This window comes from Pan troglodytes, chromosome 18 (assembly GCF_028858775.2).
Source record: "Pan troglodytes isolate AG18354 chromosome 18, NHGRI_mPanTro3-v2.0_pri, whole genome shotgun sequence".
Classification (NCBI taxonomy): domain Eukaryota; kingdom Metazoa; phylum Chordata; class Mammalia; order Primates; family Hominidae; genus Pan; species Pan troglodytes.
The window spans coordinates 71429562-71449837 of NC_072416.2; the positions used below are offsets into that span (position 1 = coordinate 71429562).

General features: G+C 42.7%; 1 protein-coding gene across 3 annotated transcripts in view; it reads left to right on the forward strand.

Annotated features, from left to right (window-relative positions):
- CMTR2 (cap methyltransferase 2) overlaps positions 1 to 20276 on the forward strand; it is a 57230-nt gene that overhangs the window by 34545 nt on the left and 2409 nt on the right. The window contains exons 4-10 of one of the 3 annotated variants that reach the window (XR_010152439.1): positions 2530 to 2663; positions 2763 to 2880; positions 6731 to 7605; positions 9488 to 9570; positions 9648 to 9758; positions 11779 to 11878; positions 11981 to 12024. Coding sequence is in view for 1 of the 3 variants with exons in the window: in XM_063797421.1 (XP_063653491.1) it covers positions 7492 to 7605; positions 9488 to 9570; positions 9648 to 9758 (308 nt within the window). In the remaining 2 variants the exon portion in view is untranslated. Of the gene's footprint in view, positions 1 to 2529; positions 2664 to 2762; positions 2881 to 6730; positions 7606 to 9487; positions 9571 to 9647; positions 9759 to 11778; positions 11879 to 11980; positions 12025 to 20276 lie in introns of those variants that run through there. The other 2 variants (XR_010152440.1, XM_063797421.1) reach the window with 2 other exon arrangements.

The following is a 20276-nucleotide window of genomic DNA, read 5'->3' on the forward strand; positions in this document are numbered from 1 at the left end:
TGTGATTCCCTTCTTGTTGCCAAACACACTTTCTCTTCCAGACACCATCTGCTTTCAGAATACATTTGCACTTTTTTTTCCTACCCAAAGTGGCCCTACTCTAGGGCCTATGTTTTCCCCTTTTTGGACTGCTGCTGCTGTGTTAGCGCCTGGGTTGGTGGGAAGCACAGCTGTGGCTTGCAGAATTGAAATATAGTTGGGAACCCAACAGAGACATTGTTTTCTGGCCTGGCAGTATGATTTATGTTCCTGGTGCCCCCATCCTCTTAAGAATCTCAGGGCTCAGGGATTGGTTTGTGGTATGTCTTTAAATATATTTTGTTTGTTACACAAATTCAAAGAATTCCTAAGCATATAAAGGAGGAAGTGAAAGTAATTCTCTGCAACACCAGTCACTTTCCCCAGAGGTAAGTGACACGCATAGAGACCCTAGTGACTATTCTCCAGTGTCATGCATGGCCTTCGGTCTTTTTGGTATGCATGTATCAAAATGTGTAATATAAATACATAGAAATGGGATCATGCCATATATACACCTGCAACTTGCTTATTATTACTTTAAATAAATATCCTGGGCATCTTTTCATGTCAGTATACGTACATTTTCTCATTACGTTTAACAACTGGTATTCCACAGTGTGCATATATATGGCTTATTTACTCAGTCCATTGCTGATACATATTGTTTCCAATTTCTCATTATTATTACCAATGTCTAGCACATTTATCTTTATACATGTACAACTGTATCTGTAGGAGAGTTGGAATGGCTGCATCGAAGGGTATGGTATAGGAATTTTAAACATTGGTAGATAATGTCCTAAACTTTATATCTAATCACTAAAGCATTTTCTCCCTGAAATTATCAGAAATTATATGGGATAAATGATAAGTGAAGTATAAAGTGTAAGGTATTTTACAAAGTATTTTTGTTCAATTTATTTAACACTGACAGGTATTCTGTAAGGGAGTGTTACGGACTGAATGTTTGTGTCCCACTCACCCCCCAAATTAATAGGTTGAGATGGTGGTATTAGGAGTGGTATTAGGAGGAGGGTCCTTTGGAAGGTGATTAAGTTATGAGAGTGGAGCCTTATAAATGGGATTAATGCCCTTGTGAAAGAAACCTCAGAGAGTTCCCTCACCCCACTGAGAAGATGGACATCTATGAACCACTATGAACCAAGAAGTGGGCCCCCACCAGACACCAAACCTGCTGTAACTTTGGTCTTGGACTTCCCAACCTCCATGACTATGAAAAATAGATGTTTGTTGTGTAAGCTGCGCAGTCCATGGTATTTTGTTATAGCTGTCCGAACGAGCAGTCATTGAGGGAGGCAATGTTATCTCCAATTTACAGGTGAAGAAATTGAAGCTCACTGAGATTAAGTGATTTTCCCAAAATAACATAGCCCAGAGCCCAGAAGCAGCAGAGCTGAGCTAAGCTCCAGGCCCTCTTCTCCATTTTTTTTTTTTTTTTTTTTGAGGCAGAGTCTCACTCTGTTGCCCAGGCTGGAGCACAGTGGCTCAATCTCTGCTTACTGCAGCCTCCACCTCCTGGGTTCAAGCAATTCTCATGCCTCAGTCTCCTGAGTAGTTGGGATTACAGGCACACGCTACCATGCCTGGCTAATTTATACATATATATATGTGTGTATATATATATGTGTATATATTTATGTGTATATACACATATATATACATATACACACACACACGCACATATATATATATATATATATATATTTTTTTTTTTTTTTTGGTAGAGATGGGGCTTTGTCATGTTGGCCAGGCTGGTCTTGAATTCCTGACCTCAAGTGATCTGCCTGCCTTGGCCTCCCAAAGCACTGGGATTACAGGCATAACCACCGTGTCTGGCCCTCCAGGCCCTCTTCTGTCTCCAAACCTGAGATTCCTTGTCCTGCACCTACTGCCTCCCCATGAACGTGCACTGAGCCTTCTGCTGTGATGGATCCACTGAACGTAGGTAGAGAGGCTATGGAGGGAATATTGGCCAGCAAACTTCATCCTAGGTAGCACAGCCATGGCCATACAGACATTTCTCTCTCTGCTGTCACTTCCTTAGTGATCTCATCTGGTCATAGCTTTGAATACCACTGATATATCAGTGACTCCCAAACTTCTATTTTCAGCTTAGGACTCTCTCCTTAACATATCCTATGCTGAACTTTTGATCTTTCATCCTCAACCTGCTCTACCTATAGCCTTCACCATCTCAGTGGGTTACTTAATTCTTCAGGCCTGAATCCTTGATTCCTTTCAATCATATACCTCATTGATAGGGAATACGCCCAAGCCCATACTGCCAGGTGTGAACTGAAATCCAGGCATGTCTTTCTGTAAAGCACACCTAGGTTATACTGCCTTATTCTAACCCCTTATTCTAACTGAAAATAGAATTCTGACCCAATCCCTGAAATGTGTCCTCTAATTTGGGAGTCAATGGGCTGAGTGAATGTTTAGTGATGAGATCACATTCTTAATAAATTTATTTCTACTGGTTTCTAGGACTACAAAAATCCAGAGTCTGAGTTAAACATATTGAAGACATAATTTAATTGTAGCTGATCTCAGTGGACCCAGTATCTTGAAAGCACACAAATCTTCCCTAGATCAGTTCTTCCACATTGCATGCAAATGAGGTAGGGGAAGAATGGCAGAGGGAGAAAAATGGAAGGGAGGTAATGAGTCTGGGAAAGGAGCCTCTTGCAATTTTTTACTTTTTTTATTTTTTGAGACAGAGTCTTGCTCTATCACCCAGGATGGAGTGCAGTTGCCCAATCTTGACTCACTGCAACCTCCACCTCTCAGGTTCAAGTGATTCTCGTGCTTCAGCCTCCTGAGTAGCTGGGATTACAGGTGCGTACCACCAGGCTGGCTAATTTTGTATTTTTAGCAGGGACAGGGTTTCGCCATGTTGGCCAGGCTGGTCTTGAACTCCTGACCCCAAATGATCTGCCTGCCTCGGCCTCCCAAAGTCCTGGCAATACAGGCGTGAACCATTGTGCCTGGCCTGCCTCTTGCTATTTATTCTTTCTCTCTCAAAAGAATCAAGGTCAGAAGGAATGTCTTTCCATGGAAAGGCTGCTGAGTTGGGGGGTTTGGACAGGAGCTGGCAAAGCCATGGCTCCTTCTCAATGCACAAAGGAAAGAAAACTCTTAAGTAAACTGTGGTGAAACTGAAATTCTGGACCAGGAGGGGGATTTCACTTGTCATGACGCACTTAGCATCTGAGCATGTATTTTTGGTATTTGTGTTTCTGTATATATGTTCGTGTGTCAAACGTTGTCAAACCCAGAAACCAAAAGTTGAACAGTCTAGGTGCCATTTTAATTATAATTCAGTTATCAACTGGACGTCCTTGGTCCTAAGAAATTTAGATAAAACTCAAACCTTCAATTGTACATTCTGGCTAAAATCTGCCTGGGACAGAGGGGTTTCCTGAGTTGTGAGACTCTCAAGGCTAACACTGGAAAAATCCTGGACAAACTGTGACAAGTTGGTCACCCTGAGCTTATCTGAATCCTGAGCCCTCACCACTATTTTTGCTCATTCTGAACAGCTTAATTTTTTTTTTGCCCCCTTCTTTGTGGCTCCCGTATTCAGGCTTTCTTAAATTCTACCTCTGGGGGACCTGCATGCAAAGCTGAATTCCTTCATGGGTTTTTGCAAAGGATTCACTCTCACTCTGCATTTAACGAAGTAAGCAGCTTTCTAGGAGACTTAAGGGGGTCGCAGATTCCACTGAACAGCCTTTAATCATCCATTCTATTTCTCACTATTCCTCTTTTTCTTTCTCCTCCCTTCAATCTTTGTTGCAATCAGGAAATTTGTTCTCTATCTTATCTGGAGTATTCCTGCCCCCCAAGGTCCCTGGTAGCAGGGGTCCTCATGTTTTATTTCATGAGGAGATTATACCAAGAAGTCTTCCCAACAAAGTTGGATCTCACTAAAAGGAATTCTTAACCCAGTGACTGAGATAATAAAATCATGTTTATTACAAAAGATAATGAAGACTATTTTATATACACATGGATATAAATTTTTGACCTAGTTTGGGAATTATTAAGCTGGCTTCCTTTTCTCCCTTTCACAAAGATTCTGTAAGATGTAACTCCACCCCCAATTACACAATGCTGGTTATTTTCTTTTCTCATGGAGTTTACCAGTGGGAGCTAAACTGAGGGTACAGCTTAACTGTCTTCTTGTTTTGGGGACAAGGAATTTTCCTCAGAGGTCCATGGTTTGGTGCATTAACGAACCCCTCAGGATACTGGCTCTGCAAGGGGAATTGTGTGTGCATCCTAAAAATCAAGTGATGCATCTTTCCTAACAGAAGGCATTAAAGATTCAAGTCAGACTTGGATAAGAGGCCCTAATAATGAGAAAGTTGTCAAAGCCATTCATCAGGAAGAAGCTAGAGGGAGTGGGGCCAGATAGATGAGATTCCAGGAGGTTTCTCGGGGAGGATCCTTTCTGCTTCTCTTGGAGGTGACACATCTGTGAAGCGGGGGAACCTGTTTGGGGTGCCGGTCAGAAGTTTCACCTGGCTTTCGCTTCCTATTATTCAGCATGTCTGCACTCTGGGAGAGGCGATGTGTGTTATTTACAGAGAAATAAACCAGGAGAAGAGGGAGGCATAGGGAAACGCACACATGGATGATAATGGTAGGCCAAGAAAGTTTAACATTTGAAAACCTTCCCCAAGTCTCTGCCCATGTCCCCATTAGAAAAAGCTGAGTTTCACTGATCAGAGAACAACAGTACTAATGATAATAGCTAACATTTGTTGAATGCTAACTGTGTGCCAACACTGTGTTTAGTCCACACATGAAAAGATGTTCAACTTGATTGGTCACCAGGGAAATGCGAATTGCAACCACAATATGATAGCTCTACAGATGCACTAGAATGGCTAAAATGAAAACATCAGAAAAATACTAAGTGTTGGTAAAGATGTGGAGCAACTGAATTCTCATACACTGCTAGTTTGGATTTAAATGGGAACAACCACTTTGGAAAACTTGCTGGCAGTATCCACTAAAGCTGATACCTCTGATCCAGAAATTGTAAATGTATGTTCACCAAAAGACGAGTACAAGAATTTTCATAGCACCACTATTTGTAATAGCTCCAAACTGGAAACAGTCCCAATCTTCATCAACAGTAGAATGGATAAATAAATCATAGTCTATTTGTAACATGAACTATTACATAGCAATGAGAATGAATGAACTCTAACTACACGTGACACTATGGATGAGTCTCACTTACTCCTTATAGTAACCCTATGAAGCAGTTCCTATGATTACTCCCATTTTACTGATAAGGGAAGCTGCTTACTTCATTAAATGCATAGTGAGAGTGAATATTTTGCAGAAATCCATAAAGGAATTAAGCTTTGCATGCAGGTCCCCCAGAGGTAGAAATAGGAAGGCCTGACTATAGGAGCTACAAAAGAGGGCACAGAAAAAATTAAGCTATTTGGAATGAGCAAAAATGGTAGTGAGGGCTCTGGATTCCTCATTTGTAAACTGGGAAGTGCAGTAGCTAGGATTCAAACCCTGGCTATTGAGTTCCAACCCTTCACCAGGATGCACCACTGCCCCCTAGGCCTCTACTCATACAAGCAGCCTGTGTTTGGTATGTGTGTGGGGGGTAGAAGTAGTGCAGGCTGACTTTGCAAAAGGCATCTATCAGCTAACTTTGACTACCATGTGTTAGGCTTTGTATATTAACATTACTTAGAGCATAAGGTTTAATCCTCACAACAGCCCTTTGCAGTGGGTTCTGTCAACATGCCCATTTCTACAAAAGGGAAAACAGATGCAGAGAGGTGAAGTCAGTCATCTGAGGTTGTATGACCTTAGCTATCTCTCTGCATCTAGTGTGTGATAGAGCCAGAATTCAAAGTAAGCCTTCCCCATCCCGCTACCTGGCTCTTCTCAGCACCAATAGGACAGCAAAGCCATGGGGCCACAGTGCCAACAGGAACCATCGTACCAGATCACAGGGCTTGAGTTCCTCGAGCTGTCCCTTGACAACAACAATGGAGATTTGAGGCTAAACCCTTGAGGTTTCATGAGGCCACCTGGCTTCTGAGCAAACTCTCTGCCATAGGTTTTCTTCACTGTTTTCAAGAGAGGAGGAAACGGGCATGTCCATGGCGCTGTCTATGTCTTCTTGGAAACAAAAAAGACTGTTAATCAGTCCTCTCTACAGCTTCTCAGCTTCAAAATTGGAAGCTATGTCGAAGTGCTCCTGGAAAAGCTGCTTTCTAGCAGTTCTGCCTGCTAGAAAGGGCCCCTTCTAGCAGGCAGAACAGAGAGGACTTGTGCTGGAGAGAAAAAGTTACCTAGCATATGGTGGGCATGTGCGTGGAATTCCCCAGTGAGCTCTGGAATGGGCACGGGCCTGTACCTTGGGGCTCTCGAATAAGAAGTCTGGGCCCTGCCAACGTCTGGCTTCTGCTGCTCAAGAAACAGATGCTAGGCCTTCCTGCATTGCCAAGAGCAGAGGCCTTTGGGGACTCAAGTTTGTTTGGCTTGAATGTGTTGGTGGAGAAATGAGAAGGTAGGAGTGAGGGCATCTTTTAACATTATCCCATGATTGTAGAGCTTCATCCTCTCCAGCCTTAATTAGACAGTAGCCTCCTACCTGGTCTCCCTGATTTCAGCCCTTCTTCTCCCTAATAGACCTTTCTCACAGCTCCCAGGTTGTGAATCCCTTGCCGGATGCTCCAGCTGCCACTTACCCAAGCACATGATGCTGTTGAATGTCGTTGTGTTTTGCAAATGTTGAATCATCTGCCTACAGTACCTTTCCCACTCAACGTGGCAAGAACCTACTTATTTTTGGAGGCCCAGTTCACAAGCTTTTTCTTTGGTGTTGCCTTCTCTCACCACCCTCCTGGGTAGAGTTCATTGTTCCTGTCTTAGCACTTCCAAAACACTCTTTTTCTTTTTAACACAGAACATCCTGGCTCTAGCAATGTACTGTAATTATTCGCCATCCTGTCTGTAGAGTAGACTGTGAGCTCCTTATGGGCAGCAGACATGGCGCATTCACACATTTATCCTCATATCCCTAATATCTAACAGTACCCAGCTTGCCCAGGAGGTGAGTGTTTGCTGGATGAAATCCAAAGGCCCAGCAATCACACGCCCACCCAGCCACTCACCCCCTCCCCCTGCCACGCACACAGGGTGCAGTGGCTCATGCCTGTCTGTAATCCCAACACTTTGGGAGGCTAAGGCAGGAAGATTGCTTGAGCCCCAGAGTTTGAGACTAGCCTGGGCAACATAGTGAGACCTCATCTACACACACACACACATACACACAGAGAACAAACAAGCAAACAAACTCAAAGGCACAGTTTTGAAGTATGAATTCATAGTACCTTTGCAGCTCCAACTCAGCCATTGAAAAAAACATGTCCTTCTCAGGCTGGCTTTCCCCTCCACAGTCACATGACTACGTCACTCATACATGCCCCTTCTGGCCATTTCAACATCAGTACAAGAAACTGTAGCTTTTACGCAAGGCAACGAGTTGCTTTCGGCCATCTCAGCTTTCTCATCCAGGTAGGTGGTCGTTATCAGTGATGTGGTCTAATCTGTAATGGAGTAATTGCACATGGGGAACAAGAGCTTATTTAATCGGTGTCCCCCAACTCCCATGATGGGTTACTGATATCAAAAGGTGTTTTTTGTTTGTTTGTTTGTTTTTAGACGGAGTCTTGCTCTGTGCCCCAGGCTGGAGTGCAGAGGCGCGATCTTGGCTCACTGCAACCTCCGCCTCCTGGGTTCAAGCAATTCTCTGCCTCAGCCTCCCTAATAGCTGGGATTACAGGTGCATACCACCATGCCCAGCTAATTTTTGTATTTTTAGTAGAGACAGGGTTTCACCATCTTGGCTAGGCTGGTCTTGAACTCCTTACCTCATGATCCACCCACTTCGGCCTCCCAAAGTGCTGGGATTACAGGCATGAGCCACCACGCCCGGCCACAAAAGTTTTTAAAATGGCCGGGAATGGGGGCTCACACGTATAATCCCAGCAGTTTGGGAGGACAAGGCAGGAGGACCAGTTGAGGCCAACCTGGGAAACACAGTGAGACCACATCGCCACAGAAAAATGTTAAAATTATTCAGACGTGGTGGCATGCACCTGTAGTCCCAGCAACTCAGGAGGCCGCGGCGGGAGGATGACTTGTGCCTGGGAGATCAAGGCTGCAGTGAGCTGTGATGGTGCCACTGCACTCCAGCCTGGGCAACAGAGCAAGACTTTGTCCCCAAAAAGAAAAAAATATCAACTAACCAAACAAACAAAACTTTAGTAAGCAAGCCTCCCGCCCCTCTTTATAAGGGGGTTTTTACAGAGTTCTCATAGGTTCTCCCCAAACCCCACTCTCCAGTTTCTCCTATTATTAACATTTTACATTACTATGATACATTTGTTGCAATTAATGAACCAATACTGATGCATTATTATTAATTAAAGTTTACAATGTATTCAGATTTCCTTAGTTTTTACTTAATATCTGACCTTCTCTATTCAAGGATCCCCTCCAGGGTCCCACATTGCATTCAGCCATCCTGTCCCGCTTGGCTCCTCTCTCGTCTGACAGTTTCTCCGACTTTTCTTGCTGACCTTGACAGTTTTAAGGGGTTCTGGTCAAGGGTATTATAGGGTGCCCCTCTATTGGACTGTTTCTGTTGTTTTTCACATAATTAAACTGGGGTTATGGGTTTGGGGGAGGAAGATCATAGAGGTAAAGTAGTATTGTCATCCCATCATATCAAAGGAGTAAGCAAATTGTTTAAAAAGTGAGAGTATGATCGTTTTTCCCTCTTCCTCAAACCTGTGTTTCCTCCTATAGTTGCTGTTTCTATTAATGGCCTCATCACACACACAGTCATGAAGGCTAGAAATTGCATCTACTCTTTCTTCTCCATCCTCCATCCACCTAGTCAATTTCTAAGAAGCCATTGCCCCAGAGCTTCCATATTCCCCCCCTTCTCTTATCCATACTGCCTCTGGTTAACCCCGTATTATTTTTTCCATAAATGATTACCATAGCCCCAACTGGTTTGCCAGGTTCCACTTCCCTACCTCTCCATTTTATTCTTCTTAGTAGTTTCAACTTACTAGTGGTTTAATACCAACTCCATCTTCATAAATCTTAGAATGGTTTTCTGTCACATACAGAATAATGTTCCAACTTCTCAGTATGGAATTCAACCTCTTCAGATGCTAGCTCCAAATGACTTTGTGGTAAACACTAGTTCCCTTAATCTATAATTAATGGGCTATAGGCATTTAATTAGCTGAAAAAGAAGTTGGCATTTTCTTAAATTGTTTTCTCCGGAAGAGTTAATGAAACTGTGTGTATATTTGTGTGTGTGCATACATGCACACGCGTGTACAATGTGTAGACCTCCCTGGGGATGCATATCTCTCTCCAGGTACCCATGGCCCAAAGGGTGGTGAACACACCCTGCCCACTTGCTGCATCGTTTGTATCAAGTTTAGAAAAGCTGAGAAGATGGTAAGGAGAAAATATACTTGCCCAGAAGTGTGTGTGTGGATGTTCAACAAGATCCCAACTCATTTTTTCTTTTTTAGTGGCTTAAAACAAGAGCACCTTTTATCTCCTGGTTGCTGTGGGTCAGGAATCCCCTGCACAGCGCGGCTGGTTCCCCTGGCTGAGGGCCATTCACAAGATCCTTCATTGAGGTATTGACTTCTCCATTCATTTTTGCACTTCAATCACAAACACTTCTTAAAATTAATTGGCCAAACCTCAACTTCTTGAAACTTATATAATGCAGAGAGCCTCTGTCACATTCTGGGAATGGCATTTAAATGCAAATTGAATTCCTTCTTTCATGGGATAGCCAGTTGTCTATGTCACAGGATGTAAAAATAATTCATCATGCTTGATTGTGTAATACGGCTGTCCTATATTATACTTTAATGACAAAGTTAATTGGCTTTCAAATTCCATCTGTCGCTATTCACATAAATCCACAATCTTCGTTATTAAAATTTAAAAGTGCATGAGGAATTTGTGAAATTCTCATAGGCAGCCTGCTGGAGAAAGTAGGCACAGTCTAGACCAGGGACCCCTTTTGTTATACGCTGCCCAACAATAGATGAAGAGAAGGGCTGACCCAGGTGGGGAAACCAGAGTGGAGAGAATAGGAGCCATGGGTCCAAGAGCACTCATAGGCAAGAGCTTGGATCAGTTACTGGATTAATTAATCAGGAAGATGAATGCTGTCTTTACATATTTATGAAGACTGAGCTGTTACCAGCTCAATGAAGCTGTGCTATGGGAAAAGGCAGAGACTGTGCAGAAATAGTCACCACTGATTTGGAAACTGTTTCATTTCCTGAGCTAATAACCAAACTCATTTCTGAGAGAGGAACAAAAACTGTTATTCTGGGGTGGGAAAACATCCATGGATCATCTCATACAAGCAGCAGCTGTAACCAAACCACTGGTATTGTCACCCTCTTTGGGAGTCCCATTTATTCATGGTAGAGAAGGTTTCAGTCTTCCATGGCTCTTGATAACTCTGGCAGTTACAGTTGCCAGTAGCGTAAGTTAAGACTGTTTATTAAGGGTTTTGTGGCAGGGTGCAGACATTGATATAGACCAAATTGGTCAGAAAGACGAAGAACACGCAGAAAAACATGGCCTGTATTGCACTTTATGTGGATTTAGGTTTGTGTCCTCATCTTTACCTCGGCTCTCAAGAGGTATGCATGAGCATGGGCGTGCGTGCGCGTGCACACACACACACACACACGTCAGCCACTATGTTCTTCCACTAGACTTCAATTTTGCCCTCATTAATGGAACCACTAAGAATATTTTGAAATGCTTTTTTTTCTTTCTTTCTTTCTTTCTTTTTTTTTTTTTTTTTTTGCTGTTTTATTCGCGGCATGACTACTTTTCTTAGTGCAGGTAGGCAATATTTAACAAACAGTCTGCAACATTGCTATTATTCTGTTTTAATTTTTGTTTCTCCTTTTTTTTGTTCTATTCCTGTATGGGGGAGTTCTTTTTCTTTTTTTTTTAAATCGTAACATAATTTTAGATTTTGCCTTGTTCATTCCCCACCAAAAGTCAGTCCTTCAGTTTTCAAAGTCATCATCATCTCTGGAGGGTCAAGAGCTAGGACTAAATCAGATCACGGTCATCACTGGCTGCCATTAACCCCTCTGATATATCCACCTGCTTTTCTAATGAGGCCAGAGGCCTGACGACTCATCAAAGCCTCAGGCTTGGTCTTAATGGGAGGATGAGGGTAATGGGGTGCTTTTAAGTTTGACTTTCTTGTTTCCTCCTAATATCCATCCCAGTCCATTTATGAAAGATCACTGACTCCGTGTCAGCCAATTTCTGGCCCCCACATGATTGTCACCACATCTGGATAATGAATCTGCAGACAGCCATGCATCCCTCTGTCAGCACAGGGCAAGATTGCCAGGTGGGAACTTTGTAGTTTATAAAATGCCTTCATGTCCATGACCTCCCTCGAACTTACAAACATTTTCGAATGGGAAAGGCAGGTATGATTAGACTTATTTCATAGACTTCAGAACTAATATTCAGAGAGGACAAGCAATGTGCCTGAAATGACTTGGTTAGTAACTAGCAGAGCAGGACTTGAAGGTCTAGGACTCCTTCCATTACAACATGGCTTTTGGGGCAGGGCCTATCTCTTAATAATCTTTGTATTCTCAGTGCCTTTTACAGCATCTGGACCCAGAAATATTCAAATAACACTGGCTGGATGAATAAATGAATGAAAGATTCCTCTGATAACCCAGGATTTCCCCTTGAGGTACCTACAGAAACCTTAAACTTTTCAAAATGTGCTTTCATAAACCATAAAGGCCCACAGAAAAGAAATTATGTATTGTGATTCTTCTTCCTTTTCCTCTAGGCTGAAGACGGACCAGAACCCACAGTGTGCCTGTTTGTGCAGGAGTGAGTGCAATCTCCCAGAACAGAACACTCCCACACTTGCTGTTGCCTTTGCCCATCAGTGTGGCCTGGTCCCTTTAATTCAGTTGTGGAGAGTGACTCAGGAAATGAATCTTTCTCTAGAGTGCTTTGCTCATCTTTTCATCTCAGTTCTTGATGACTCTTTCCCTAGTGACTTTTCTTAACTATTTCTCTTTTCTGTTAATGAGGGAAGACCAAGAGTCTTGGGACTCCCGTTGGGTTCCACTTAAAAGACAGGCCTGGTGCTCAGCCTCGTGTGGGACAGGGCTGTGTCCAATAAGTTATAAGCAGCTCCACTAATCAGGCTGTTAGAGTCCTCCTGTGGCCTCGAGGCTTTCCTGGGCGTGAAGTGTTATTTAAAGATAAGAAAATGTGGAGTAGGCTGGCCTTTGGACCTGTGAACTGCAAATGCCATTCTGTGTTCCCCTACTAAATAATGCTGGGATTTGGTCAAGTCCTTGATCCTGTTTCTCCACCTTTAAACTGGAACTAACCTCACTTGCCCTGCATTACTTCCCAAAGTGAGTTGTAAGGATGACCTACTTTATGATGACAGCTATAAATGGGATGGAAATAAGGATGAATTTCTCAGGAAGTGTGGCCAAGGTGCTATTATAGAGACTGTCCCCCTTCAGATCTAGTCTAGCTGGATAATACATAACTGAGGATTTTCCTCTCTGTGCCCACACAGGTATGTGGCATATCTGATATGGCCTTGAATGCCCAGTATCTGGGGATGTTTGCTCACATGAATGAAGGAACGAGTTCTCGCATCTTCCTCTCTATTTCTGTAACAGGGATACCGTAATTATCAGAGGAAAATTCTTACGTAGGCTCAAACATTTCCTTCTTCTCGTCTAGGTCATCTTGTCTGGGCATTTCACAAATCCTTCCTCAGTTTTCCAGAAAAAGAAAAGTGAAGCAGATATGTCTCAACCACTTCCCTCTAGACTCAAAGCAGTAGCCCATCATGAATTTCCCCTTTGTGCAGTGCTTAATGTTTTTTGTTTGCTTGTTTGTTTTTGCTTTCCAGACTTTTGTTCTTGTCTGTAAGATTAAATTTTATCTGAAATAGTCATCTTCACCATGGGTGAGCCTGATGAGCTGCTTACAGATATGTGACACTCTCCCTGCAAATCTGAAAGCCTCACCCCTTCTTTCCTCTGTGCTGGTGAGCTCTAACTTGTTCACCATCAGTCCTCAGTGCCTGGTATGGAGAAAGTGCTCGCTGAATAGCACCGAAGATGTCAAGTAAATAAATGGAGGGGGCTGAGGGCTTTCAGTGGCCTCACAGTAGTTGGCACAATCTGCTCTAAAACTAAAATCGAATACAATATTTGATGAATCAGTCAGAGAACATTTTGGAAGTGAATCACAATTTTACTGGTGGCCACCTCAATGGCCATTTCAAGTTCAACCTCCCCTGAAGTCTTCCTGATAACTCCAGCCAACCATGGTCTTTCCTTTCTTAACCACTCTTGTGTTTACTGATTTTTATTTTTTATTTTTTTGAGACAGGGTCTTGTTCTGTCGCCCAGGCTGGAATGCAGTGATGCAATCTTGGCTCACTGCAACCTCTGCCTCCCAGATTCAAACAATTCTCGCACCTCAGCTTCCCAAGAAGCTGGGATTACAGGCATGCACAATTACACTTGGTTAATTTTTGTATTTTTTGTAGAGACAGGGTTTCGCCATGTTGGCCAGGCTGGTCTTGAACCCCTGGCCTCAAGCAATCCACCCACCTCAGCCTCCCAAACTGCTGGGATTACAGACAAGAGTCACTGCGCCTGGTCTATTGAATGTTTTTGTGGGTTATCACAATGTTATTCATTCTGCAATATATTGTCTATTAATATTTGCATGTCTGTGTGCCTCCTCTCCCCTTGATTATAAATTCTATCCAGTGGCTAATTCAGATTTTGGAGGGTTTGAAGCTTATATAATTCTGGGGGGGAAAAGGATAGTGCATCTCTAATTGTATGTACTACAGTATCAAGTATTTTCCTAACAGAAAACAACTTTGCCTTTGCCTGGGTGTTGGAAAGATCAAATCCTCTTGCTGCATTTGTACACACCTGAACCTTGATTGGAAGAATTTTTGACAGCCTAGCTTCTAGTTCCACTCTCTTTTAACCTTAGGTCTTCTCAGCCAGGTGCTTCCAGTTCCAGAACCCTATGGCACGGTCACAGCATGAATCAATCCAGGATCCTGGATGTTCGTGTCTACTGCTCTTTACATTTTGTCCCAGGGCCACATCAGACACAGTAAGTGTCTGGTGTCTCCTTTTGACAAGTGTTTCTCTCTGGCTGTCCTCTTGACAGTTAATCTCTGGCAGTATACTCTTGTTGGCAGTCCTTAGATTTGCATTTTTAGGAAGTCCAAAGTGGAATAAAATCTGCTTTTAAACTTTCTTCCAACCAGACATAGTCCATATTGACTAATAGGACATAAAGTAAGATATATTTTCCCTCTGTAAGCAAGAGGCTGGGTAATTAAACATGGTACCCATAGCTCCTGTTCCTAGGCCCTTGTGGGAGTATTATAATTAGTCTTTTCATTGTTGAACTTGAGTCTGATGTTCTAGCAGGATAAGTCCAGTTCTACAGATTGAATGAACATAAATCATTGATAGCAGAGGGGTGGGTGTGGAAGGATGGAGTGCAACAAAGAACAGATGGTGTTGGGAGAAACTGGAGGTTGTGTTATCTTGATTAAGAGATTAGATGTGAGTCGGACAGACCTAAGTCCTGCCTCTTAAAACCTGGGTGATTTGAGGTAAGTCATGTATGCTTTCTGAGCCTTAGTTCTTCATTTGTGAAATGAAGAGAATAACCCCATGAGGTTGTGAGGATTCGTGAGCATAAAGCTCTTAGCACAGACCCATCTAGTAAGCACTTCAGAAATGTTAGATATCATTTCTTTACTTCTAACATTTCTCTCTCTTCTAGGTCTGTCTAGATATCTAGATATCTGATGTCTTCGGTTGTGTTCACCTTCTCCCAGAATTCAACCTCTTTAGCTGTTTTCTAAAGACAACTCTTTTTGACCTCTGGGGCCAGAGCTTAGTCATTTTCTGCTCCTACTTGCCTAAAAGAAGTGTCTTGTGCCTAAAAGAAGTGTCTTGTGCCTAATAACCCCTCTCATTCATTTAGCAGTCTGTCGTTTACAAAGTCTTCAAAACGCCCCATGGGGGATTGTGTCACCTTGCGCCCACTGGCCTCTGCCTTCCTGTCCTCGCTCCTCAAGCTCCTGCTCAGCAAGGAGGCTCTATGCTGGGGGCTCCTGGTCTGTGAGGCTCCCCCTTGCTGACCCTTAACTCCTCATTCAGACCTTACCACTGGGGTTACTTCAGAGAGGCCTTGAGCTTCCATCCCCCAGTCACTCTACATCATAGCACCTTATTTTACTATTTCATTGCATTTTTCACTCTCTGATATTTGACTTATTATCCAGCTTCTCACCTTAGAATATAAACTTTGTGAGGACAGCAATTTTGCCTACTTTGTCTCCTTAGGATGTGCGTTATCAGCGGGGGCAATAGCACCCTCAAAGGGGCAAAAGTTGGTTCTTGAGGGGCCAAAAACATCCTCCTCTTTTTTAAAAAAATGTTTTTAAAATTTTTGGCTGGCTGCAGTGGCTCACACCTGTAATCCCAGCACTTTGAAAGGCCAAGGCAGGTGGATCACTTTGAGCTCAGGAGTTCGAGGCCAGCCTGGGCAACATGGCAAAACCCCGTCTCTACAAAAAATGCAAAAATTAGCCAAGGGTGTTGGTATGCTCCTGTGGTCCCAGCTACTCGGGAGGCTGAGGCTAGAGAATCGCTTGAACCCAGGAGGCAGAGATTGCAGTGAGCCAAGATCATGCCACTGCACTCCAGCCTGGGCAACAGAGTGAGACTCTGTCTGAAAAAAATTTAATTATTATGGCTCCATAATAGTTGTATATATTACTTTTTCATGTATAAAGCACAAATACAGCACACAAATAGGTATATAGTGTATACATGGTATCAGCATTTGGGACATAGTGAGGACAAAAATATTTTAAAAGTCTCCTTAGGATAATGAAAAGAAAATGATTGAGTACTCTGTTGAGTCCTGAGCATATAGTAGATTCATCAATAACATCTTTTAATGATTAAACATACCCTTTAATAGCTGCAAAAACTGAAGTTCAGAGAGGTGAAGTAGCTAGCCTCAGGGCATAAGGTTAATCGACAGTAGAACTGAGTCTCCAACTTCTGTTTCCCCTGAGTCTCGTGTTTTTTATTCTAAGCTACCCAGTAAATGTTCCATACGTGCTTTTTGAATTGACTTGAACATATTAGATGTTCCCACAAGAGGAAGCAAAGAAAAAGTGTATTTTCTAAGTGACACAGCAAATGATCTCAGGAAGTCATTCTTTTCAGAAGAGTCCAGCTAATCTTCTTTCTCAGGGGGCATTAATGATGGGTTATACATGGCTTACCCTTAAAATGGGAGTCAGTTTCATCTCCTACTCTCAATAAAATAAGGAAGAAAAGGTGAGTAATGTTTTTAGTGTCTTAGTAATTGTTTCACAAAATCTCTGGGCCAAAAGAAAGAACTAACAGTTCCATTTATGAAGTAGTCAGGTAGAAATAGCTTAGTAAGAATTTATATACAAACAATTTAGTGCCTGTTGGACACTGCACAGTCTCATGCCTTGGAATTTGATCAGACACCATCACTCTCATTTCTTGTTCCACACTGATTTTTTAGGGGTGCTTGCCTTTCATCACAGCCATTGCTAGAAACCTAGCTTTGAAGAGATTTGATGTCACTGGAAGAAATATAATAACCTAATTTTGAAACTGTGAACTACCTCAGGTTAGTAGTTTGTATGGTATCTGACAAATGTTGCTGTGATTCCCTTGAAAATCAAAAACATCCTGAGACACTCCTTTGAGTTCACTGTACACCCTCAGGTGCCCAGTGCAGTTTGAAAACTGGCAGGGGAGCAAGGCAAGGTACAATGCTGGTGCGAGGTAGAGCAGTGGCAGAGGAGTTAAAAAGAAGGGAAAATTTGAAAAATATTTACAAGTGAAAAGTTGGAGGCAGGGAGAACTGGTCCAAAAATCCTGAATGAACAGGATATGGAGATGGAGGAAAGAAGTTTGGGAAATGGAGTTTGGACCTGGGTGACTGGCCAACTCCAATGTAGTAGGTAGCTCTTAGCTCCACCTCCACTTTCTCGAGAATGACACCCATCCTCCACATAGGACTGGGCCCTGGCAGTCATATTAATCTCATGAGACTCAGCTCTCTGGCAGAAGATAATTGGACCAAGGGATCTGTTGCATTTGAGTCAGCCTAAACCAATCAGATTCTCTCCTAAGAATCTGCAGTTAAGACTTGTTTGAGTTTTCTATGGTTGCTTCAGGAAATGACCACAGACTGAGTGGTTCAAACAACAGAAATTTATTCTCTGATAGTTCTGGAGGCCAGAAGTCCATACTTTATGTGTCAGCATGGCCGTACTCCCTCTGGAAGCTCTAGGGGAAAGCCCTCCTGAGATAGAAGGCCAGACTCAACTCTGGAGGCAGGACTCCACTCTGGGGGTGGTGCTTGGACACCAGAAAAAAATGGAAGACTAGCTAAAACAGGGACACAGAAGCAACTTTCCATAAGACATGCCCATCAGTGTGCCATGTCAGTTTACCCTTGCCATGGCAACACCTGTAAGTTACTGCCCCTTTCCATGGCAACAAACCAATGATCTGAAGTTACCACCCTTTTTCTAGAAATTTTTGCATAACCTGCCCCTTAATTTGCATATAATTTACAGTGGGTATAACTATGACTGCAGAACTGCCCTGGAGCTGCTACTCTGGCCACACTGCCTATGGGGTAGTCCTGCTCTGCAAGCAAAGTACCTTTGCTGAACACCGCTACTTCAGTGAAAGTTGCTGTCTAACACCACTTCCTTACCCTTGAATTCTTTCCTGGGTGAAGCCAAGAACCCTCCTGGGCTAAGCCCCAGTTTTGGGCTTGCCTGCCCTGCGTCACTTCCTTGCCTCTTCCAGCTTCTTCTGGCTGTTGGTGTTCCTTGGCTTCTGTGGCTGCACTGCTCCAATCTCTGACTCTGTGATCACATTGCTTCGTCCTTATTATGTTTTTGTCTTCTCCTATTCTGTCTCTTACAAGGTCATTGGATTTAGGGCCCACAAAGTAAGTAATTCAGAGTGATCTCATCTCAAGATCCTTATCTTAATTACATCTGCAAAGACCCATTTTCTGAATAAAGGAACATTCAGTCTTGGTATCAGGCTGTAGACATCTTTCTTGGGGCCACTGTTCAATCCACTATACTTAGAGATGCATGTGAGAAGACAGATATGTGGGGGACTGGGATGACTATTTCGCAAGATTTAGGTAGAGAAGTAGAGAAACACAGGTCTAAGGTGAAGGAGAAAAGTGATGTGGAGAGAGAAGCAAGAATAAAGGGACATTTGAGAGCAAAGAGAGACCAAGAGACAGGCTCTGCTTTGTTTCTGTTTAACTTTCTAGTTCTTAGTATGAGTCTCTCAGGAAGCCCAGCCATTTTCAGGTTCCACAATTTACTTGAATTTTTCAGCAAATTTTTCTATTTGCTGGTTTGAGTGGGTTTCTGTAATTTATAACAACTTGACTAAGACAAAATAGAACAGCTGGACGAGTAGGGAAGTTGGTAAACCTTCAGTCTTCTTAAGACTGTAATTAATGCCACACAAACATTAACAGAAAATTCTGATAGTGGCTACTCACAAAAAGAGGATGAGCAAAATTTTTTTTTGTTTTACACAAAACAGAAGTTGTTTCTAGACATAGTATTGCCAGAAATCATATCACATGAGAAGCTGCTGAAGATGCTTAGGAAGTTTACCCCAAAAAACAAAGGGCTGTGATGGATGGTTTTTGAACTTGAAAGACCATCCTATATAAGAATAATTAGATGTTTTATTGGGAGTCACATTCTGAGTTAATTTAGGAAGAAGTTTCTAAAAATTTTAGTGGTTCAAAAATGGAGCAGCCTGGTGCTTGATCTTAGATTTGAGAAAGTGTAAGAAGTAAGCATCCTAAAAAAAGACCAGGAGGCCCTTGAGTTCAGGGACTGTGTCTTGTTCATCTTGGTATTCTCAGTACCTAACACAGGGTCTAGTGCTTAGCAGGTTCTCTGTCAATGCTTGCTTAATAAATAAAAGAATTAAGAGCAGAAGTTTTAACAGAAGTTGAGTGACTATTTGGGGTGATGTCAAAGAGATAGAAGACTGGACTGAAGAATAATGATTATTAATAATAATGACAGCTTTCATTTATTAAGACTTTGGTTTGTGTTATCTTATTGATTGATTGAGGCAGGGTCTGGCTCTGTTGCCCAGGCTGGAGTGCAGTGGCATGATCTTGGCTCACTGAAACTTCTACCGCCTGGGCTCAAGCAATCCTTCCACCTAAGCCTCCCAAGTAGCTGGGACTATAGGTATGCACCACCACACCCGGCTAATCTTTGTATTTTTTTGTAGAGATGGAGTTTTGCCATGTTTCCCAGGCTGGTCTTGAACCCCTGAGCTCAAGCCATCCGCCTGCCTCAGCCTCCCAAAGTGCTAGGATTACAGGTGTGAGCCACCATGCCCAGCCGTTATCATCTTATTTAATCTTCAAGAACCTTATATGGTAGTTGCCCCTGTTTTGCAGAAGTGGGAACTGCAACACAGGGATGTTAAGTAGAAAACTCTACACAGGCAGTAAGTGGCAGAATTTGAGTCATCTCCTAATAGTCAGAAAAATTACTGCACATGTATTGAACAATTACCATGTTCTAAGAGTTTTATACACGTTGATCTCTAAGGTGTTTTACAATGATGAGTCTATGATTTCTTGATATCTGCCACCCATGTTCTTGCCCAGGACCGTCTTCTGCCTGGGTAAGTCAGAGGCTTGGGGCCCTCAGCATAACCAGCTTCCTTTACCATTCTGAAGTCTGAAGTAGTTCAGTTTTCACTGCTCATTGACTCAGTTATCTGCTCACACCTTAGAAAAGACAAAGCACTGGCCTCATCTCTCCAACTCAATCCAAGTATGTTGTTCCTTAGGAGTCAGACATCTCTCATTAAGAATGGAGAAGTCTTCATCCTTTCAGTTAGCCTCTTTAATTTAGGGGAAATGTAAGTTAACAACAAAAAAAGATTTTCAAATCTGATTTACTTTCTAATAGTATAATTAACCTTCAGTGGGCT